At 40.9% G+C, this 25,395-nt stretch overlaps 1 protein-coding gene across 2 annotated transcripts in view; it reads left to right on the forward strand.

Annotated features, from left to right (window-relative positions):
* grm7 (glutamate metabotropic receptor 7) overlaps window positions 1–25,395 on the forward strand; it is a 304,574-nt gene that overhangs the window by 144,436 nt on the left and 134,743 nt on the right. For both annotated transcript variants that reach the window (XM_085776778.1, XM_085776777.1), the window contains exons 3-4: window positions 17,172–17,307; window positions 18,058–18,212. In XM_085776778.1, coding sequence (XP_085632904.1) covers window positions 17,172–17,307; window positions 18,058–18,212 — 291 coding nt within the window. The remainder of the gene's footprint in view (window positions 1–17,171; window positions 17,308–18,057; window positions 18,213–25,395) is intronic.

The raw sequence follows: 25,395 nt of genomic DNA on the forward strand, positions 1-25,395 counted from the left end.
GTCACCACTGTGCAGTGAGGAAGGACGGAGGCACTGATGTTGCATTCAGGTGCCTTCAGGTTGAATGCAACATCAAGAATATGTTCCGATATGCAACTGCACCACTAGATGGGGGTAATTCCTACACATCATACCTTTTAAAATTATTTTTTGACAAAAAAACAAAACATATGTTTTCAGAGAGCCAGTGTCCTCTACCTGCAGCAAACAACAGCCAGACATAGTCAGAACAGCTGGTAAAGGGCCAGATGTTTCCCTCAGTAGCTGGTGGCGACCAAACATAGAGATGAAAGAATGGGAATACAGGATTCAGGTGGAAGCAAACACCACTCCACATAAATAGGTGTGTTGCTGCAGGGTCTATAAAGGTTTAATCCTAAAAGCAGGGGTGACATTTGAATCCAACCTGACACCTTTCTATCTCTTTCAAGAATAAATTTAAAAAGGTAAACTTAAAAAAAAAAGGTATCAACCTACTTTGATGCACTCATTATTCAATGTTTTTAACTTTAAATGTCACAATTAGGTTTCGAACAGTAAGTCCCAGCCTTTTTGTTGTCCCCTGGAAACACTTCTGTTGTGTTGGATTTTGCAGAACATGAGTTGTCAAGCAGATGAAGATGTTTTTTGTGAATTTGTAGTGTGCTGAACTCTCATAGCAGCTGTGTCCAAACAGGACATGTACAAAAACAGAAAAGAAAGAAAAAACAAACACAATTTCTAACACAGCTCATCTATGATTTAACCACACTGTGAACCAAGTCAAATTTGAATAATTAATAATGAAAAAAACAACAACAAGTGTTTTGGAATGAAATTGGTTTGAAGTAGCAATTTAAGCTCAATACAAGCTTTAGTCCTAAAGACCAAATGATTTTCTCTGTAATTCAACTGTAAAATAAACTCTCAGGCATCTCTTCAACATTCACTACAACCTCCGGTTCATCATACATTGTAGTCAAATATACTGTATATACAAGTGAACAACTCTCTAAGGAGAGTTTCATGTCCATTAAAGTCATAGAAATGATTCAACTCTGGGTCATTTCAAAACCTCCATAGAAATGATTCAACTCAAGGTTTGAGGAGCAGGACTGAGCACAGTTACTCTTGGAGCTACATTAAGATGTTAGAGTTTTTTTTTTCTTCTTTTTTTCAGTCTGCAGCCACAGAGTGAGGCTGGTTTTGGTTACCTCCTCCCTGATTTCCTTGTCTTCCATTGATGTTTTAGCTCCAGTGCTCCTCTGCTTCAGGGAAAATGTCAGTAAAACCAAAACTCCAATCTGCAAAGGTGAGCAGGGGCAGGGGCACAGAGGAGAGACTGCACTGGACAGCTGGGGGGAGAAGAGGATGAGGACTCTAATGGCATGATGGGCACAGAGGGGGGAGATAATGAAAGTCACATTGAGCCGCTTCCTCCCAGCTCTCTCTCAGCGGGAGACGAGGAGAGGTCTTGATCTTGACCGTCATCTGTCTGATAGGTTTCCAGCAAACCAGGGATGATTAGACACACATAGTGACATCTCCACTTTCACAGAAACATTTTTGACAATTCAGACCATGGTCTTCATACAGATGAATTGCTGCATGTCCATATATGTTAACCCATGAGAATATTTTGATGTGAAACGTTAGTGTCCTAGTTTCTTGGTTTATTTGACCATTTCCAGGCAAGACTATTACTATCAGTCAGTAAAACAAAACTGATGCAATATAAACAACAAAAATCTCACAAATTTAGCTGCAAGTTAGCTAAATTAAAGCAGAAGTAAGCAATATTTTTGTGTTAATATAAGTCTTAAATAGTTATATCTTCCGAAAGCAATCACTTACATAGAGTGTTTGGACCGAAACACGGGTCTCTCATTCACTCTGCTCTGAGCCGAGGAGAAAACTTTTCTCGTATCCTACAAGTTTTATCCAATGAGGAGAGAGAACGGCATGAAGGGCTGTGTGTGCAGCCAAGGGATGCGCGTGAATGTGGTGACGTAGGGACGAGGACCAGTAGATCCATGACGAGGGCGGGGGCTGCTAAGTCCATCGGCTGACAAGACGTAATGGTGCGTTCAAGGCAACCCGTAACTCGTGTTTTTCTCATAGACTGTGAAGTCATACCAGTTCGATCTGGTACGAGTTTACGGGTCGGAAGTTAAGAGTGGCCGTTATAGTGCACTTTCACAGGTAAAACAGGTCGGAAAAACACGAGTGGGTTGCCTGGAACGCTACAAAGTCATAAGTCGTGACTTGAAGCTGTAATTTACGGTTTCAAAAGCCGGCCTGGAACGCAGCATTAGCCAAAACGACCGGATCGCTTACTTCTGCTTTAAACAAACTGCAATTTTAAGTCCTGCACTTATTTTCATGTACACTATATCGTTTTTAAAGGCCAAAACTGTAGCTCCATAAATATGATCACATATTAATATAATAGAACTCCTACTGGTCAAAAATCAGTCGTTAGCTTTATGAATTGGTGGACCTTTTACAGAAGACAGTGGTAAGAGGTGTTTCTTTTCTGTGCAGCTTCCTTTTCTCCACCCAGCACAGACACATGCAGCACTCTGACCCCTGGTTCACCCACCCACACCCTGTCACTTTTTATTAATGCTCTCTGAGGTGTGTATGAACACTGTGATGCATCAAGACTGCCATAAGCTACTATTTCAAATTAGAGGAAAGTGGCTTTGATTGACAGTTGCTGTAGCATCGTTAGACGACTGAAAGCTGAGTGGACTGCAGGGCAGAAGTGCAGAGAGGACATGACAGCAAGGTACAGCAAAAATAAAATGTTCACTATGAGCCACCAGGACGTGTGGATTTACTAGAAATGTTCGTTTACAGTGCCCTAATGAAGATTACACTGTGTATCAGGCTGTTTCTCGACTGTTAAATCCTGTTTTCTCTGTTTATTACTGACTCCATGATTGAAACTGTCTCAGTGTGAGACTCAGGCAAAGTTGATTAATGTCTTTTTTCAAAGCAGCGACTCAGTGTGTTGGGATGTGCGTGCATGCCACAGCAGCATACATTTGAAGAAATGAAAAGGAAAGAAAAGATGAAAGTGGGAAAGAAAAACTGGCGAGAGGGAAGCAGGCAGCGAAATACTGAGGAACAAAAGCATGAAGAGATACAGCACGAATGTTTTAATCATTTTGACAACTTAGCCCAGGAAATTTTCACTCCCATGGGAAATATGATTATGCTTTTTCTTTGGTGCTTTACCATTAATATTTTACAGTTCAATCTCATAGATGCTTGTTGTGGCACAGCAGTAGGGCCTCACACTCACGCAGAGCATTTGAGCAGGACAGCTTGGCAATCTAATAGCTCTAAACATTAAAACTCCTCAATGATAAACCCAACAAAGACTATTGCACCACTTTTAAGACGTTTATTCCCTTTAAATTATTCATTAGTTTCTTGTTTGGCTGTGCACGTTCAGGGGAATTATATTCTGAGAACTTGAAATCACCTTTGTCAGAGAACAAATCTTTGTTTCTGTGTATTTCATTAATTTATTTCACAATATGGAAAAATGAACTTGTGCACACTGATCCCTTTTCTGACCATTGATTCGTTAGCAGGGCCACAAATACCTGAAGTTACAGCACAACAATGGAGATTTTCTTAGAGGTGACCATTGGTAGCTATTGCAACCTGTATGACTCTACTGTAAAGGAATTATGTATATTATATTAATTTTCTTTTCTATTGCTGCATAATCAACATTAGCATTAATAACTGTGAAGAGTTCAGCATCCTTCGATCTTCAAGAGCAAGTTGCAAAAAGCAATCCTTTTCTTTTGTTTCTAATACCCTTTTTAATGCTAACCTGCTAGCTAGCTCTTTGTTTCACTTTCCGATACCGAGTCACTGTAGCATGAAGAAACAGCACTGCTCACAGGATACACTCAACCAGCTTTAGTATTGTAAATGCAATAATAGTCACTACTCACTGATGAATAATCATAGAAGAAATCATAGAAATGCCTCCTTTTCACTAATACTGTAGATAGATGTTCTTCAGCATCTTGCCATTTTTCTAACCTTTTCTCAGTGATAACGACTCAAGTGGTGGATATAATGTGGCTGGTGAAACAAACATACCTTTATCAAACATTTCTAAAGGAAGCCTTTGCTGTGTTGACAATGTTTTTTTGTTTGTTTTTTAACCCCCCCCCCCTTTTGGTAAGCTTGCTCCGCCTCTGTCTTGTGTCTCCCTTTCTATCTCCCTTTCTAGCCCTTAGTTGTATTAACACACTCTGACCCACTTATCCATTATCTCTGATTTACTGTAATGGCTCCACCTTTTAATTTATTTTCAAATCACTCTGTCTTTGACTTTACTGCCTGTTGTTTCGTCTTCAAGTCTGCTTGTGTCAAGCTAAATTATGTTCAGTAAAACTTTTCTCCTTGTGCAGTTCTCTCTTTTCTTATACTCTGACATTAACTACATTTTGGTACTTATTTCAAGATGGTCGATTGGATTTATTCCAGCTTGGAAAAGGAGAATTCAGTCAGAGGAGAAAATTAGAATCACAGGCACTTTTTACTGACAAGGAAATGGACATTACTGCATGTTCAGACTGCCCTCACCCACAGTGCTGTGAATTGTGTTGAGTAATTTAAGCGTTGAGCATTGCTCAATGAGAGATGGTGCAATGAGTAAACTCTAAAATAAAAGCACTTGGATGTAGTCACTTTATGAATAAATAACTGCACTATTCAAATGAGTCTTTCAAATGAACTAAGCAGGATGTGTTGGTGTTGGTTGTGACACAATTTGTAGTTGTAAGACAACATGGGGGGGTGAAAATGTGAAGGGAGTGTCAAAATGCATACTGGTTACTACTTCCAGTCAGGACTTTCACAATAACATCAGACAATAGAATAGATATTGTCATTGCCGTTTCCACAACAATAAAGTAGAGGTGCAGTGCAGAAAGTCACAAGCAGAAACAAGATACCGATATTTGTAAGTTGGGCTGAGATGAAGTCAGGCTTTGTGTCCCTGTGTGCAATTAGTCTTGTGATGATAGGTTCAACTAAACCTTTGGGGATGCTCAATCCGGCATATGTGTTTGGTTATTACATTCCTTCAGCATTGGGAACACTGATATGTGTAAAATATCGAAGGCATTTCTCTATTTATGTCTCAAGGCCTGAACCCTTCACAAAGGCATGTGCATTTGTTTTATCAGTCACGTTCCTGCTCATGAATTAATTTAAAAGAAACCAACAAGGCAGAATGGATTTTTCCTGCTGCTTTCATGTGAGACTGATGTCTCTGATATTAAAGTGGAACCTTCATGTTGGATGAGGTCTTCACATAAACAGCTGAAACATAACATGTTTAAGCTGAGATCAGGCGTTGCCCTTGTTTCTGCACATTGTACAGAAACAATTGAAATCATCACAGCCGTGCTTTCTTTTCGGGCCTCAACAACAACAAAAAAAAAATCTGTGTTTTGACATTTTGTAAATTGTCACCAAATGCTGTGAAGTGCAGTATGCAAATATCTGTGACCTGGAGTTGACCACTGCCATTGCTAGCATATCACTAACAAGCACAGTCAGCCTGTTATGTATTCTCTCCTTCCGTGTGAATACAAATGCAGCGCTTTGATATTCTGCTGATAGCCTGAGTGTAAAATGGCTCTGATGATGAAAGCTCTCCCTCTCTTTCTGATTCATCCACTCTCAAAGCAAACCATTTATAACTTATTTGATCAAACCCTGTAAAATATGCATGATGTTTCTACATAATCCTACAATTTTAAAGAGAAGAAACGCTACAGACTTCTTAAATTACATGGTTTCGGGGATAATGTCCGTACACTGGGCTGAATTCTGTCTCGGTTTAATCCAATCATCTCTATCAAATACAATTTAAACACGACCCCGAAGCAAATCTGTATGTTTTGTTGGGTTATAGTGGTGTAATAGTAATCTCATCTGAAATCATTTTCTTTCTCAGCTGAATTCCATCTGTGCAATTCCTGATCTGGGTGATTTAGTCAAAGGAGAGTTTTGTCAGGAAAGACAGCTTCTGAAAAACTGGCTTTCAAAACAAAAGGGTTTCATTTTTACTTCAATGGGTTGGGCAGTGTGGTTAGGTGGAGGAGCAGGTGCACGCAGGTCTAAGTGAGTTATTGAAATCATAAAAATAAAAGCATGTCCTTCACTTTCTTCTCCTTTGTTATTCCTCTTCCTTTTTGTCTCTGTGAGTCACAGATTTGCCACATCAAAGTCTCTACTCACCGAACCTCATCTGCGCATTTGTAAAATTTGCTTTTACATAAAATTTCCCCATACCATATCTCCACACAGTTGTTCATTTCACAGTAAGAGCTTGTTCTTCTTCTGTCACACTGATATCCCTTTGCACGAAAATCTTAGTAATGTTTTCCAGCAGAAAACTTTATCAGTTATGTTCTCTGGAACACAGAAAGTGCATCAGAGGGAAAGTTTTAAGAGCTTTCCGAGTCCACACCGACAAGCTGTGTTGCGTGTGTGCGTTGGGCTGAGCCACAGTGCCCATAGAAAGAGAGTGACTGAAACACGGAGTGACAGATTCACTTTCTGCTCAAGATTTGGTTGAGGTCTCCTCGTGTGTATGTGTGTATCTTTTATTAGACCAAAAAAAAATCTTACTTCCTTTTGGCTCAGAAAAGAAGATAAAAAAATAAAATGTAGGACTTGAGGTCAGAGGATCGTTCCTTTGAACACGCTCCTGTGGGACTGGAGCAGCCGTAACTGTGAGATCCAGTTATCTCTTACAGGTCGATGTCTCTGACTCCAACGCACCAAAGTCTATGTTCACATTTATCGTTCCCTCCTCCACCTACACTATAAAGATTTAAATGGCTGCTCTCTGTCCTACCTGTGGTTTTGAAATCTGTGTCACGGCAAGTACGTCGCAGTAAGACCATTCTTTGGTGCGTGCGTTTCCATGGGGGGCAGTTTTTCAGCAGTCTCTGCATTTGCCTCGAACAGCTCTGTCTTGTAACGTTCCGTTATTATCTCATAGCGTGGTGAATGTGCAGACCACATCTTCTCCACGAGAGTGTTTTGGAGTTGTTGGATTGTGTATTTGATGAGTTTGATGAGGGAAACCAAGAAATCCCATTAGCCTCCGTAGCGTAGCTCTGAGAAGCTCGCAGCTCTGCTCCGCCGTTCTAAAAATAGCATACACCAACAAATAAAGGTATCGAACCTACTCCTGAGACTATAGGGATTATGGCACTGGGCCAATTTGCCAAAATGTTTAACTATCCCTTCAAGCATTTCATTTCAAACTGTCTCACTGGCACTTTTAATTCAAGTCAGGTTTTAGTCACATTTAAGTCATTGTTGATTACCCCCTTTTCTATCAGTCAGGCACATGACCCTGCACCTTCAACAAAGTCACCAATCATAATCAAAACAATCAGCATCAAAAACTACGGTCATTGTTTTAATTATGACTTGGATGAAACACATAAACACAGTAACTCCAACATGACATGAATGCAGCATCAAGTACCCACTTACAAAGGCTTTGCAAAGTTCATTGCCAAAAGTACAATGATGCACAACATACACTGCTCAGTAATCGCTGACAGTTTAACCCTCAAATGTCCAACTGCAGTAGAACAATCATCAGACACAGTTCAAGAAGTTACACTTCTGTAAAGTATTGTGTTTTCTTGTGGACAATTTTCTCGCTAAGTTGTGTACAAAGCTCAAATTTATGTCTCTCTTTTTTTGCGTTGTCAGTGTGTATTGATGGAGTGACTATTTAGGTTCTGTGGTTATTATCAGGGACAAGAAGATGTACAGCTGCCGTCTACTGTTGTCAGATGATGTCAAATCTTGCGAGACGATGACATAAATCTCTCCCATCATTACTCTCCGCCCCACATGATGTGATCACGACACGGGTAAAAGTCTCACAAAGTCGTGTAAGGTTTCGAGCAAGTGTCGTAAATCTTAATTGACCTTCTCAGTCTTTCACATCTGTCATTAAATAGCAACTGATTGCTCTTATTGTGCTCTGCAATCCAGAGACTCCCAGCTAGACAGCGCTAACACAGACAAACAAATTACTCTGCAGTCCCTCCTCCAATGAACGTCAACCACCACTCTGAGCCAGCCTTTGGATTTATCTGTGTGACTCATGACTAAATATTGATCCAGGTAATCATTCTTTGCTTAAAGTATGTCCATATCGTTGTGCGAGCACGGGTAGGGGTGTGTGAGTATAGTAAGGCCATGCAGCGTACTGAGTTATAGCCTCATTCCGCTTCAACCACCGAGTGTCGGGAGTTATGGCTGCGAGTGTCAAAACTTGCAAGGTCGAAGTGTGAGCCGCTGCCAGCTACTTGTCAAGGCTGAGCGGTCAGAACGACTGCTGGAAGCGAGCGCAGAGTCGGGATCCAGAGGAGCTTATCACAACCTCATAAGTCTCTCGGCACGGGACGACACAGGACCGAGTGGGCTACAGGTCATTCTCTGATCAGGTTTCCTCTGTTTTTACCTGCCGATTTAATCCATGAAGGCCTAAGGCTCTGACCTGACCATTGTTAGAAAACAACCTCCCGAAACCTGAGGGTTTTCTGGATAACTCAGCATTTTGTAAATCATTGTTCTGCCTTTGAGACTGCATACCTGGTGGTGGCAAAACACGCACATTTATATTCTAAGTTCAGCTCAACTCAACTTTATAAAGTTTATTGAACTTTTGTTTTAATATTGATGAACCTTATGATAAAGGGAACAATGTCCAATAAAAACCAAAGGTTTGCATTTTCAAATGGTTTTTATCCCACGTTTCTTCTTCGAAGGATGAGAACTGAAGGTTTTAGTGACATCAGATTATCTTTACCTGTAGCCAGTGATGATACTTACAGTATTTGCTGATCCTCCCCTGGCTGGTTAGCAGCTTAGCTGAACTGTGTGTCTGAATCTTGTAAATTACTGATGTCAATCCACTTAATGTTGCACCTCTTGTTCAGGTACCAGTGTCAATTGCAGCTTTGATGATCACTTATTTATTTTTGGGTGTTTCAGTCAAATACAGCATCTGTGGTGTTCAGTCTACTACAAGGGGACAATTAGGCTAATCGCAATTCAAATGTCTTTTTCGGGGTGGCGGGGTTTATCCTTTGTAAATGAGGTTTATTTGCCTTAAAATTTTACAGAAAAGATGAAAGCCCCCACTCTTTTCATTGGCTAACACTAGCTGTTGCTGCCAGAGCTCCAGAGAGAAGCCAGAGAGGAGATATAAAACTACACTCACATGGTTTTTAGTTTTTTCTTCAGGACACAGGATAAGCCTAAAATATGGGACCTTAAATCTATATAAGATAAATCTGTGAAAGCAATGTATGTTTTTACACTTCAGCTGCTCAGACAAGAGAATCCCCTGTTTCTCACTGAGGCCTCTATGCAAATTGTCTCTGCAGTGTAAGAAAAGCCTCAAAAAAATAAAACATAACACAAGTAAATTGCCTCCTTGAGCACAAACTGCAGTCGTCCTGGTCGGTCTCGCAAGACTAATCAACAACAGACACCAAAGTGTGCCTGTATGAGTGCTCTGTTCTCTGATGTAATTTAAGAACTCAGAATGAAAAGCGTCCTGTTTGCTTCCCTGACTTCAACCTCGCTCATGCAGCACTCTTACTCGCGTTCCTTGGCTCGCCTGTTTTGTTGGGAACCCTTCTGCATCATCAGCAGGTATCTCAGATGTGTGAAGTGATGACGAGCATGGCAGACATTCTAATAACGTGGTCGGTTCACGTTCACAGACGAAGGTGGAGGTGGAGAAATGATTCGAGTGAGGTAGAAATTTTGGTCTTTGAACCACAGAGAGAGCAGGTTTCAAAACACTCAAGGGCACTGACTGTTTTTGCCTTTTGGCAGCGAGGACTTGTGTTTTCAAGTGTGTGTGTGGGTGTTTGTTGTGTCTGTTGACAGTCAGAAGCAGAGAGATGGCAGGGCATTAGGGGAGCTGTAGATGGAGAACGACCTTCGACCAAGGTCCTGGAATGGAACCGGGGACGCTGCCATTGATGGTCAGCGCTCCACACTCAGTGATTTCCTGGAAATCGTTTCTATTTAGATTCCAAATGTCTTTTTCTTTTTTTTACACAAAGATTTTACTTTTCAACACTCTGAAGTTTGAAAGATGTGAAGTCCTGCCCCATCCTTATCTCTGCTTTAGCTTAGCTGCACCATGGAGGTGTGGCTGCATTGTGGGTAACAAGAAAACAAAACAGGTTATTTCTGGTTTTGCTGCATCGTGTATTAAAGGAGTAGAATACTGAATTAATGGAGTCTTATTCATTAATATCATTCTTTCCTTCTTTTGTTGTGTGGATGACCCTGAACCTTGATCCTGGAGAGCAGTTTACTCACCAGAATTCCTCAACCTCCTGCTATTAAGTATAATATCATTACACAAATATATAATTAACAAGCATTGAGCTCCCATCATTATTATTATTATTTTTTAATCATGCAACACTTCCCAAAATTCAATGTAAAGTCCATGTAACATGTTCATATCATGAGGAGGTGTGAAGGTAATTTAGTCCTGAAGTGGCAAGATGTAAACTCATAGATACAGTATAAGTATGTGATCCGAGGGGATTACTGCAGCGTTGACCACTGCATACCCAATGCCAAATGTTTTATTCATTTGTTGAATAAAATGTGGGGCCTGTACCCTTTCATCATACATATATTTGATCTAGCACACAGGCTTCTGCAGGTGAATTTGAGATGAGGAGTCATGGCGGTACATTATGGACTTTCTAACAGATGAGATGGATATGTGGTCTTCTTTGTCCTTGGCCTTCAAGAAACCGAGATGAATGATTTGGAAGCACATGATGTATATTATTGATAGTATTAACAATGAGAACTGATATGGCATGTAATGAGCTCACATTATAAAAGACTGGATTTATAGTTTTCGATGTGAAACCTTAAGAACTCATTAATCTGCCAGAGGGTTTAAGTTGAGCAGAACTTCAGGGATGTTTCACACAGTAGTCAGTAAAAGCACAGCGATACCAAATACTACATTGCAAGTAAGAACAAACCATGCAGATGCTTGACCGCTCATACATTTACACTGTAATGTTTCTTTGTATGTCATCCTGAAGAAGCTCACATCTTTATGTCTTTGCTCCCAGTGTGCTCAGTTGAAAGAGCAGTGGCAGTGACGCTCCTCCTCTGTTTTGCTGCTGCCAGTGGCTTCCTTATTGCCCCCGATTGATTGCCACGTATACGCCATGATGCATGTTGGCCTGAGTCTAATGTACCTCTGCTTTCGACGCAGAGCCTTCCCACGTGCGAAGAGAGGACATATATCAGCCGGTAATGATGAGAAGTATCCGGCGTCACAAACATTTATTTTGCAGAGGAGCACTCTGATCGCTCTTAAAGCACCGTGATAAGGTGATACATCACCATCCCATGAAGGAGCTAATTAAAGGAGGTTGTCTGTCAACTTAATGTTTGTCTCTCACTTCACCGAGATAACTCAAGGGCTGTAAATTTTCTGTGTCCTTCCTGCATTAACACATGCGCTCTGTTCAGTGTTGCACAGTGGTGCTTGGCTGATCTAATCAGATGATAAAACCTGATTTATCTCATGAGCGGCAGTCGTCAACAAACACAGGTTGTTTTTTGACAATGGATAATTCTCAGATAGTGGAGACTGGGTGACGGTTACAAGTGTTATCAAGTCACATTCCACATAGCTGCTGTATATTACGAAGAAAAAATATAATCAAAACTTTCTTTGTTTGAAGCATTGACTTTTAACCACACATGTTCCGTCATGGCTGATAGGATGGGAACAATTGCAACAAGTTATAATCACTGTCCCCAAGCTGAGCAGCCCACACAGCAGCGTTTTTCAACATTTTCAATTCAAAATAGTCAAAACATGCAGCTAATTGTGTCCCATAGCACAACAGATACAACAATAAGTGCTCATTTATATGCAAGAGAGAATTCAAGCAAGTTATTTTGAGATGTATTATATTATACGGTATTATGTGTTAGCCTCTTGTGGTCTCATAATACATTTGCTTGTTCTGTTTATTATAATAATGAAATAGATTCACTGTGCCTATTTTGACCCATGGTTGACTAAGTTTATAGTCTTTATTACAAACATTAATAGATAAATGGCAGAAACCATTCAATGATATTATTGTATGAATAATACTAGAATACTATGCTTATGGAGAAAAAATCAAGGTCAGTCTATGAAATCACTATATATAGCCGTGTGTGTGTGGACACACACACACACACACACACACACACACACACACACACACACAGTAAGTGTATGTATACACACATACATGGTACCACCGTGTCATGTAACTGAGATAATGTGAAATTGATGTAGCCATTTTCACAAGACACTTTTCCATTTGGATTTTCAAGTGAAATAACTCAACAACATTGTTATGAAATTTGGTTCAGACATTCATGGTTCTTCTACTTATTTATCCCTGTCTACCACCTGCTCTCTGGCTGGCATCATAAGGCCCCTCTCATTAGCTGACTAATTACTGTTAATATGTCAGACCAAACACAAACATGGCTGCCAGAGACTCCAGCGTCATATCTAGGACATTTCGACACAGAAGGAGGTTCAATTATTTGTGACGTTTGTTGTGAGCAAATTGTTTATCAGATTGAGCAGTTAAACAAGAAGGTCACATTTGATCACCACATCCTCATTATCTGCTTATCGACATCCATTTATCTTGAGCACCACACTGAACTCCTACTTACCCTTTCTTATATAAATGTAAATTAGATTACATTATATTAGATGTAATGATGCCAATGAGAGAAGTGGACCATTGTGGCTGCCCCTTCTTGTCCTATTACTCGCTGTAAGCTGTAATATTTCAAATTGATCCACTGACAAAAAAACTGACTCAAGTGGCTGTTAACAATTTCATGTTTGCTCGGGCTTCTTCACAACAGAAGTCCCCCTATGTTTCAAGTGTTTGTGCATAGCATAGTAGTAGAAAATGCAGACACTAAATAATATCAAAAACTGTTTCATTCTGTGGAAAGTTTATGGATATAGTAAAAACATAATACAAGTATATTTTTTTGGCTTTTCATGCCTTTATTAGATTGAACAGTTGAGAGGGACAGGAAATGGGGAGGCAGAGAGAGGGGAACGACACCGAGGAGAGGGCTGCCCGATGTGGGATTTGAGCCTCTACTGTATATAGCCTCACCTCCTGCGCCACTCGGCACCCCAAGAACCCATCTTTTATCAACTTTTATCAATTTTTGAGCCACATTTTGAGATACTCTTTTTACATATTGATAGCAAGACAAGCTTTGGCATGTGTACCCGAACCCCAATACGGTATTCGGAAGTAGCCTACACGAATAATGCTTTGATCCCGAATATTTTTTCTGTCCAAAGTTTCTCCTCATTATTCGGGAGCTTTTGTCTAAAGAAAAAGAAATGTTTGGATCAGCGACAGCACATAACCAGGTGATTCTGGTTCACACTCCAACACAGTAGGTGGTGGTAATGCACCGTAACGTTGGTGCGCCCACCATAGAAGCACAACACGAGTAGAGTGCCAAACACGAGCAGGCAACACTGGCTGCGACGAGAAGTGTCTAGCTGCAGCTGCAGCTGCAGCGTGGCTTTGGGTGTAGTGGGTGGCTGCAGCTAGGTTGCAGGCTGCTGCGACGGGAGTTACCCTGTTTCATTTGTGTCTAGTTCACGTTAGGATTGTTAAGAAACAGCAACTCCCTGCATGCATTGCATTACAAAAAATGGGAAAAGAAGCGGCTATAACGGTGGATAATTTTATTTGAGTGTCACAACCCCCGCGGAACGACTCGTTTCTCTACCAGAAATTGATCCATTCAGTCCGATTACGTTTGGAAAGTCTAGAAGAGCCGCACCATTAAATTATTTTATTCCCGTTCTAGTTAGCCGAGAGCTAAAGCGGAAGTTAGCCGGCATAGCACTAGCTCGGCTGAAGTCATTGTGCCCACTTCCGGTTTCTTCCCGAATCCGAATCCGAAGTTTTTTTTAAAAGCCAGAATCCGAATCTGAATCCGAATATTGCGCCGGCTGTACACCCCTAATGTATACATGTATATCGTAATCTTCCGTTCTGTCCTTTACTGACAGATGACCTGATTATTTTGAGAGTGCAGCAGGAGCAGGAGGTACAGATCCGGTCCTAAGGAAACCCAATGGTCTTTAAGCAACAGAAGCTGTTGAGCAGCTCCAGTAAACACTGACTCCCACTTTACAGCCATAGCTTCAGCTGAATGCAGCAGTGGCAGCTACATGACTGTACTCAATACAGACTGACTATACAACAAATACTGTAAGCACATTGATTACTGTATTTATGCCACGGGCATCAGATGGACACTTGGATATTTCTGATACTCCCTGTTTAGACAGTCCGTCAGATTAACAGCAGCATCATCAAGACAGGCTGCAGCTGACAAGCCAGTGAAACTACCCCCTGCATTTCATGTCCTAATGCACCAGAATATGAATTCAGTGTCTCACACACAAACATCCAAACCATGAAATTGTCTTTCCTCTCACTGTCCTTTAAAAAATAAGAGAAGCTTCACATTCCTGAGCTCAGTTCATCTGCAATGCTGAGAGAGAAAAGACTTCAAGTAGTACCAGAGGCTGAACTGAGCTGCACAGAGATGTCAACACTTTGAATTACTGTATTAATCAGAGAATGGTAAAACAGTAGCAAATGTAATCAGTAGGGGTAAAACAGTAGAACAAAAATGATTCAATTTGTGGAAATAATAGAAGCAAGAGAAAGAAAGACGTGAGGCAAAATGAGGACAGAATGAACAGCCATTAGGGAAGGAAGGGGAGAGGGAAGCAACTAACATGAGGGAGAGGAGGGAAGGAAAGAATACAGGAATAAAGGAACTCCAAAGAAAGACAGAAAATAGAGAGAGATAAAACAAAAACCGGGGGTCATGTTGTGTTTGTTTCACATTGTTGACTTCGGTGATAAACTCAGTGATTTAGTGTGATAAAAACATGGGCTTCCTGTGAAGACTGTATTAACCTCTGAACACTGGAATCGAGTTCCCAGCTGGAGGCTCATTGTCGTCTACTGGGTCGTACAGTGCAGTCCACATCACTGATGGAGCACGAATAGTAGAGCTGAGGTGAAAAGGTTAGAGAAATAAACAGCTTCTGTTCCTCTGGGAGAGAGTCTGTTGAATTTCTCAGACGTTGTGAGTTTGAATTGTCACATGGACATCCGCCATGCTGAGAGATGGAGGACTCTGATATTACAGTGTGGTTGGGGCCAAAGATTTAAAGGCCCCCTATTGTATTTAGTTAGATTTCTGTGTCTTGTTTGATTATAATCAAGTATAAGCTCTATATTAATAGTGTAAAAGTATTGCCTCAGTCCACAGAGAAATGCACACAGCCTGTATTCAAAAACTGAGTCTTACAACAAGCCATCAGGACATCTGTAACTTTATGGTGGCATAGTGAATCAATGTCCGAACCTCTGCTCAGAGCTGTCATCCAATCTTAGTGGAACGTGTATCTGCTTTATTTTCATTTAATCAAACAAAAACAACAACAACAAAACAACCAATCAGAAGTGGGACTCAGAGCCCCATCATGTTCTATTTGCTAGAGCTCTAGAGAGAAGACAACTATAGAAATCAAAGAAAAAAAACAAAACATTGGTGCACATAAACCCACTGAGAACAAATGAAGTGTGTGATCAGTCGACCTGATATGTTTTAAACTGCATACTTCACTGCTGCTTCAGACCTGCCAGCTCCTGAAAAGTCTTTTGTAACTGGCACAATATCTGATCTAATTTGCGACACAAGGAAAACTGAAAAAAAAAACCCAGACCTGCTGACATGCCACTGCCACTGGGTCACTGTGATGACAGCAGACACTCTGGACAGACTCTAGAAGTTGGTGTGGAGTTTGCAAGGCATCAGAGGGTTGATCTGCATACTGTAAATGCTTTTAGAAATTTCTGTGAACAGGATTTAATTGTCAATGACTAGGACCTTCTCTTATTGACCCGAGTGCTATAGCAGCCTTTGAAAATGGCAAGTCAGAATGTCTTTTAGCCATGGGAGCGGCCTGGCTCTGTGGATGCTAATTACTGACAATATGCTGTGTCAAGACAGAAATGTCTCATCAGTCATAAGGTTGTGAACGTTGATGCACTGGGGATGTTTAAGCAGCTTTGCATTACTTGCAAACTTGTAATAACTGTTTAATAAAAATAATTCAAAGTGTATTGTGGGTCGTGAAACATGGCTGAGAGATCAGCCAATGGGGACTCAGTTAACAAGTAATGCAAGTGAAACATGAGGATTTTCATAGAGATTTATAAAAGTTTAATTGAATTCATTAAGCAAGGGACTGTGAGTTTCAGTCTCAGGCCAGTCTATTTTTTTTTCTCCAAAGGGAATCTGATATGATTAAAAACTAAAATCCTCTCCATACATTTCACTGTTAAACATGAGTTCATGACGTGGAGGCTGGTTTAATTCATTGTATAGTTCAGGTTCATCTATGGTGAAATATGCATGGTGTTCACTGCCTAATGCAAGAATCAATGAATCCATCCATCGTCTCAAAGTTCACATTCGGGTTAAGAAACAGTGATGTAAGATACCTTGGCACCCCACTGACTGCATCTTCAAGAAAGTAAAGTTAAAAAAAAACTGTACACTTCTTTGTGCAGTTGAGTGACATTTATTGAAACTAGCAATGCCTCAGCCTCGAACTCTCTTAGTCTTTCCTTTTGCACTTTAAAGATGGCTGAGAGCAGAAATGTAGGTGGTTTCATGAAATGTCAGGCAGCAGAGAAAGAGAGAAGCAGAGCTCTCTTTCTTCTGGCACTCTATTAAAGCCTGCTGCATTTTCCCCACTTTTAGATTCTTCAATTGCTCTTACTTTTACTTTAACTTTAAACTTTTTGAAGAAACTCTTGGAAAAACCTTTTTGAGGGTGTTTTACAGTCAAATCAATAAATAACCATATTTTTTGTCTCTGAATCAGAAACAGGAAACGCATCTAGTTTGGGAAACGGTCCCTTTAAATCAAGTGCATTAACGTTGCCCTTTGTTCTGTGTCTCCTCAGGTGGAATCTGTATAGCTCAGTCGCTGAAGATCCCTCATGACCACAAACCGTCCGACTTTGACAAAATCATCCGCATGCTGCTGGACACTCGATACGCCAGGGCAGTCATCCTGTTCGCATCTGATGAGGACATCAGGTAAATAAACATGTTTTTCCTCAAACACAATTAATATTATATTTTGGGTCACATGTGCAAAAATTCATAGCCCTACAGTACACACAAAACTGATCAAGTTGGTTTCAGTCCTGGGGTTGACTTTACTCAGGACTTATGAGTAGAAAACCTAATTTATTATTGCCAAAGAAAACTATTGTGTAGCTCTTCTAAGTCAATACTCCATAAAGCTGAAGATACAAAAAAGGAGAAAGAAATATTTGGTATCTGTAAAGATGATGGATGCTGGTTGTGCATTAATTCATCTCAGTAACTAGACTGGTCCTTTTTTTCTTTTGGTACAGGAGACATTTGTATATTTTGCTATTTTGAGTTAGTGTTCGCATTAACATTGGTTTACTTATCTGTCTCGTGCAAATGAAGCGAGTTCAGCATGAAAACTTTGTTCCTTTACTCACTTACTGTCTTTTAAACACGATGCCCAAAGCTTTCCATACAACAAATACATTTGTGTCCATTTTTTTAATGTTACATCTGATCTGTTTTATTCACCACTGAATCAGAATAAATGTTTGATTTTGGGTAAGTAACGCAACTGTAGCATGAAACTTTTAAATTCAAAACAAGGCATGGGTACAGGGTAAGGTATTGTGTTGCTGTGTAGTAATTTTTAACTGATTGATATTTAATGTGTAACTTTTAAAAAGTATCAGCCACATGTTCAGCTCCACAATGCACAACGTGTAACTCACTAACTATGTTTGAATACAGGGGGATCCTGAATGCCAGTAAGCGAGCTGACCAGCTTGGTCATTTCATGTGGATTGGCTCGGACAGCTGGGGGGCTAAAAACAGCCCCATCAACCATCTGGAGGATGCCGCTGTTGGAGCCATCACGATACTGCCAAAGAGAGCTACCATCAGCGGTGAGTTTCTCACCAAACCTTTTATTTAGGAATGTGCACTCACCTGTGTGAGGAAGGATCAGGGTCATACATGTGAATTTGTCCATCCTCAGTGAGAACATTCACTGTGTTCAATTTCTTAGTTTCCTGTGACTCAAACTTGAACAAAAAACCTTTTGATGATGATTATGTATCATCATCAGAGAATCAGCATCAGCACTGCTGTATCTGCTCTGCTTCCATATCTCAGTCAGTCCCAAAGATTCGCCAAACTTTATATAATTAAGCATGGAGAGGAATAAGTTATCCCTTTGTCCATGTTTGATCTGTCCTCTTCTATGGTGTTGCTCAGTCTCATTCAGTGTCTGACCAGGATCATTTTTGTGTGTTATCACCAACTACAATACGATATTTCTGTACAAATGGCTGGCTTTGGCAGAGTGACTGCTTGAGTGAAGTTCAGTGAAGAAGTTGCAGTGTTTATTGAATAAATAGTTACAATTGAGAGAACACAAACATGATGATAGCAGTCGGTAAAAATTTTACACTCTCAGTAAACTTTAGGAGCGTGTGAATGTGGCCCCAGTCCCTTTTTTTCAAAATACAATTTCAGCCACAAGATACAGACCGGCTGTGGGTTCAATCCCCCGCTCCTCCAGTCTGCATGTAGTGCAGTCTGCAGCTCTGACCATTTTGCCTCATACAGAGCCAGATGATGTACATTTATACAATTAGGGATTAAGATGACCATCTGTAAATGCCTGAGGTGAACAGAAAGTCAGAAAAATTTTGAAATATTTCCATAGGGGGTGAAGCCATCCAGACACAGGCCAAGCCTCCACCAAAAAAACACCGTTTGCTTATCTCAATGTCGTCATGTGCTGATCTATTTGACAGAGTGATGTGTACTGATTACCTTGGTCCCAGTACTTATGCTGAACTAAACTAAGATGTTGTTTGCTGTTCATGCAAAACATATCTGTTAACAGGTATTAGAGTGGTACTGACATTCATCTACCCCTCTGCTTTAAGAGAACAAGATTGTTAAACTGTTGCTTAAAGTCACACACTTTCCAGTATGAAAACTAATCCAATGCAATCAATGTTTTGATTTGTTTTGACTCCTCCACCTCCAGACTCTGGAAACCTCACAAAAAGGCAGCACACAAAAAAGCCGACACCCCGTTTGACTTTTTTGTTTTGTTTCCAAGCTTCAGTGAATTCTAAACAAAAGCAAATGTGCCAGAATCTATCTTTCCATTCATGGTTAGGTGTTTTGGTTAATTTTCTTTCCTTTTTTTTTTCAAAACACATCAATAACTGTAAGAAATTAACCAGTGGAGAGGACAACACTTTGGTTGGTTAAGAACAATAACGCCATTTTTAATATTTGTTACAAGTAAGCCTCAGAGGAGCTAGCAGGTGCATTTTGTTTCCTTTGGACTGAGCCAGGTTTACCAGTCTTTATGCTAAACTAAGCTAATCAGCTACTTATCCTATTGATCTTGCCCTACAAAGCTGATCTATGCAGATTAATAAGTTTCAGTGTGAACAGCCTTTTTCTCTCTCAGACAGCTCTGACAACACTAAGAAGCACAAAATGCTGATCAGGGGAAATGTAACTTGGAGTGAGGGGAGGGAGGCTGACATCAGCGACTGCCTTCCTCATGCTGATGACAGCCGTTACATTAAGATGCAGTGGTATTACAGCACAGTGCAGTAACTACTGACAACTCGGAGCATGACAAAGATGTTGACAGGGATGCAAAACTACGTTTGTTGTTGCCAGTTTCAAGATTTTTGACTTCAAATAAAACATAAACCCTTTGTTCTTTTTTCATTTTTTTTCATCATTTCAACACTGCAGTCAAAGGCTTAATGGGAAGCAGCCAAATCTGATTTTCTTTTCTGAAATCTAAATTGTCCCACACACATGTAAAAGCCTCTGTAATCTTATTCCCTGTGTTTTAGCAGCAACGTCAATTTCTGACTTTTCTCTTCCCCCTCAAAACATTTAAACTGGCATTCGGCACATCTTTACAAACACGCACCCTGACAGTAGATGCATATCTGCTCTGAAGTGTTCTAAGGCCAATATCTGACTTAGGGCGCACTCACACTAGGGCCAGTTGATCCGTACCGTGCTGAAGCCCGAATGCCCCCCCCCCCCCCGTCCCCCGCTGGCCCGCACTCTCACTGCCTCGAACCCAAGCGTGCTCAAGCACGGTTGCCTCCGACACATACGTCTAGGCTTGGGCGGTATTACGGTAATACCGTATACTGCAGGTGTTTAAAAATAGCAACGGTATCAGTTTCAATACCGTCATGAAAAAATGCAATGCACTTATATAGGAGATAAGGATTAAATATTAAATAAAAGTAATTTAATGTCTAAAATCGATTATATGTCCAGTAGCACTTATGTGTGGTTGAATTTTCAGTTAGTTTAATATGTTTTAGCCTACTTTTACACCCCGCCCCCACTGTCCGCTCCCCCGTCGGACACGTTCCGTCATAGTCACTCTCACTCACACACACATCACACAGCCAGATCGCTCTGCACACAGTTTATGAACTTGATTAGTTTCAACAAGTCGGTCGGGTTTTACTGTTATGCCCGTTTATCACCAATAAACACAGTAGATGAGCGTGAGTGACTGAGCTGCGGCAGGTGGGGTGGGGTGGGTTGGGGGGTCCGCGGCGTGGAGCGGTGCGGTGCGGGACTCTGACTGCAGCGGGGACTGTCTCTGCTCCGTGACACTGTGAGACTGATCGCCGGTGAGCTTGTGGGACGGTCCCGCTAATCGTTGAAAACAGCAGTGATACGTCTCCAAACCAGAAACGTCTGGAACAACATCGGAAAAAGTCGCTCTTGACAAGAAAAAAAAAAAAAAAAGGGCCGGACCTGCCGTGCCGTGTAAAAAAAAAAAAAAAAACTGACAGTGAGTGCGCGTCATGACTTCCTGTATCTGGCCCTTCAAAGTAAAAGCCCTATAGCCTTTCATATACAGTTCGGTCATATAGATTTTGACTTAATTTTGACAAGACAGGGCTCCAAATGTTTTTTGTTTTTTTCCTGCGACCAATCGACCAATGAGATTTGGGTCTGCTAATGTTTAGCCCTAGTATTCAGTTTCTGATTGGTGAAGACACAAGCCAATGTTTGGTAATGACACGTACGTCATCATTTTTAATTAGTCACGGTAATACCGTGTACCATGGTAAAATGTGGAGGAAGTTTGACGGTATCAAAATTTGGATACCGCCCAAGCCTACATACGTCATCACGTTGATATACCAACACGGCGGATGCGCTCTGACTGCAGAATTATTGGAAAGAATGGCGCTTTGACCGGTTGTCATGGTTATCTTGAAGTTTAATCAAAGCGACGTTAACTAGCGATGTTTACGGTGCGACGTAATCGTTAAGTGACTGTTGTTTACACGCGGTTGCAGACACGTGGTGGAGAACGAGCCCGCAGCGCATTACGTGTGCGCATTCCTGGCCAAGCGTACCGTGCCCAAGCACACCTCTCCCAACCGTGCCGGGCCAGGGAAGTGTACCGTGCTCAGGCACGGAACGCTTGCACTCACACTAGCAATAGAATCCGGACTTTAGGGGGCAGACGTGCTTGGGTACGGTACGATTGCCTAGTGTGAGTGCACCCTTAGACACTGACTTCATCAAAACATACAGTATTCTGACGCACTGATAAAACCAATCACTATGCTAGTCAGTCAGTCAATCACCTCAAGGGAAGTACCATCATCCATAGCCACAATTTGATTTCAACACAGAAGCGCTGTGTCAGAAAGGCCAGCAGCGCCTTTTTTGTTTAAGAAAATTAGCTGCATTTCAAGTTGATAAGACCTTAATGACTCTGTTCTACAGATCCTTTATCGAATCTGTTATTTCTTTTTCTATTATTTGCTGGTATGGCAACCTTGGAACTAAACATAAAAATGCCCTACAGGGCAGTGTGAAGGTTGCTAGCAAGATTGTGGGGACTCAGTTTGTTGATTTGAAATGTTTATTCAAAAGGCAAGTACTGAGGAAAGTTAGGAGTATCTGTTTTATTGTTTCATTATTGTTTTTTGCTTTATATATATATACAGTATATTGAGGCTGTGATCTGTTGTATGTACGTATGTGTGTTGGCATATATTGTTTTTATGTCTTTTACACACCTAGACTGCAACCAAATTGCCCAAGTTGGGACAAATAAACTATAGGCTACTTGACTTGACAATAACACCTATCTTTAAATCTGGGGACAAGAAATCAGTGGCCAATTACCGGCCAATCAGCATTCTTCCTGTGCTATCCAAAGTCATTGAAAAATTACGCATGGTGACACGCAGGATAGGACCAACCGGCGTGGGATTCAAACCGGGGTTGCCTGCAGTGAGGACTATAGCCTCAACACATGGGGCTGGTGCTTTTTTATGTCCATTAATGTGCACTGTCCCATCCAAATAAACAAATAAAGTAAAGTAAAGTAAATAAGAGGAGAGGAAATCGGTGAGTGCGTAACCTTGGGTGGCGCCCTAATCAACATTGTCCCCTTCCGTTTGCTCTTTTCTCCCCTCTTTTTTGACAAATGATTTATGAAAATGGCGGTTTTCTGGGCATAAAGACAGTAGGAGAATAGTGAGGTGTGACGGGCAGTCTGGGTAACTCAGGCATGAGGGAGCAGGCTCATTACATCAGAGGGGGGTGAGCCGTAGCAGTGGGAGGGAGAGTCATGGTCAGATTAACCTGCTGCAGGGCCCATATTAACAGCTCATTCCTCCCACTCTCTGAGCATTGTGTACCGTGTTTAAATGCATGAATATTGCCCAGCACCACATGCTGCGTGCTAATTTGATTAAATACAAACTAGGCTCATGAATATGCATCATGTCAGCACAAAAAGTGATAATGAAAGTGTTCACACTGATATTAGAACTACACAGAGCTCGGGTGATTTTCACTATTGATTAATCTGTAGACTGTATCCTCCATGACAATTCGACTGAGTGTAGTCACTTCACCCAAATTCATCCATTCACGCTGATGAAAAAACACCACATTCTCAACCAAAGGCTCATGTTATTGTATTGTGCTGCATTTTGTGCCTCCTGGAGTTCGTGGGGCTCATGTTGCCCACTTGATAATCAAGCCTCAAAGCTACTTGACGAGTTTCCATGTGAACCAAAAACAAAATCAAAATCGAAGTTTCTCGCTAAAAATGATTTTGTTTGTCCAAAAAAGCTGTTGAATTAGTTTCTTTGTTCATTCAATATCTGCAAAGGTAATTTTCTTTATTGGTTATTAATAATTTTCTCCTACAGTACCTTTGCTGACACATTGTTGTGTTTCTTGACATACCACTAAAATCAATGTAGCTATAATTTATAATTATAATTTATATTTAATTTTATAATTCATTAAACTATGGACTATGTAATTTACAGCTTAACTTGGAATAAACTCCTCTTGATCAGTTGTTTAATGTGGAATTATGGCAAATATGTGTTCCTATTATCCACCATGTGCATAAACTGTTATAAACACACATGGATCATCCATTGGGTTGTGTAGTGGTCAAAACTTCACAAGGGGCCATTATAGAGAATTAATAGGAAAGATACATAGATTTTTTTTTCCAAGTCAGATCTTTTAATTTGATAGATTTTCCTTTGCTCCGTAGTCATCTATGGCATTAACAAGCAATTTCCTAAACAATGTGATTTCAGCGTCAAACTTAACTCCATTACTCATCAGCAGCTGAAAAAGGTCAGATTTCTTTTTATTGTCTTTCCAGCTTCAGTGTTTGTCATGTAAATGTAGATCTGAGCTGCCTGTCTGAACACGGCACCGGAAAAGTAGCTGTTAATTACTGAAACCGAACCTGTGAGAGAAAGATGGGAAATTAGAGGCAGAGAATGACAAAACATGGGTTGAACAAAAGACAGACAAAAAATATGATGGAAGAAAGAAACAGAGGGAGAAAGAGTGAGAGAGGTAGAGAGGGAGCTGAAAATGAGGCAGAACGTTGGCTGTGGGCTGAGGGGAAGTTTCCCTCCTGTGGCAGAGGAAGCCCGCTGAGTCTGCGGTCTCCAGCTGAGATGCATCCACTTCCCAGAGTCAATTACACCCTCTAATCCACAAATCTCAGGCATTTGATGTCAGACCTTTGAGAAACAGCTGAACCAATGCACTGTACACAACCAGAAGAAGAGTTAACATAGCATATAAACATACCAAGTTGGTTTGTTGCTTCATCTTCACTGTATAAACATGATAGTGGTGTCAATATGAACATCAGAGAAAGATGAGAAATGTCAAACTTTTGCTTTCACTATTCAACCCTCATTAGGGTGGTGCATATTAAAGGTCAGTAGCAAAGTGCCTGTGTGGCAACACCCAGGAGAATGAGATGATTTGTTCCGACTCTTGGAACTCTCTCTCTCTGACTTCTCAGGGTGGCAGTGTCCACACCCGTGACCCCGAGTGACTTTTGCTTTCAAGCCTCACTACACAAATTGGTGTCAGTTTGAACAAAGACTAAACTCGTCTAAAATGCAGCAAAGCAAAAGCACACTTTATCCTGAGAAGAGGAAAACGCAAACGTGGCTCTGAAATTTTTTGTTTAAAGGCAAAGTACACAGACACACACACCTCCCACCCCCCACTCCCTGCCACCACCACCCAATCCTCTCCATCCTCTTTTGTTTGGAGCACCCGTGTACACATGTGTGCGTGTGTGCGGGCAGGCGGGTGGAGAATGTGGATTTCAATCTGCCCCTATGTTTAAAACATGATCGCTATCCGCCAAGATGGATGTCGTTCTGCACGCGTTTGCCTGAGAAGGCAGGAAATGACTGGGAGCTTGCAGTTGGCACAGAGAACAGATACGTTCTTTATATTATATATGAAAGGTAGGAAACTTTTTACAGCTGTAGACTTCAGATGCACTTATGAACAAAGAAACATGAATCTGGCTTAGAGCGATCCTATACTGTAGATAGATGCTACTACTTATGAATTTATATTGCTCTTTTTTGAATGTATTCTCTGTGGATCGTGCAGTCACCCAGGTGTCTCAGAATCTATTTGCTTTGGTAACTGAGCAGTATATTTTTGGAAAAAAAGAACAAATGACAAAATAATATACAGTAATCTCATACAAGTTCCCCCCACAGGAGAAGCAGCAGGAAG

The sequence above is a fragment of the Trachurus japonicus genome, chromosome 5, assembly GCF_045865225.1.
Source record: "Trachurus japonicus isolate A0001 chromosome 5, Traja_1.0".
Lineage (NCBI taxonomy): Eukaryota > Metazoa > Chordata > Actinopteri > Carangiformes > Carangidae > Trachurus > Trachurus japonicus.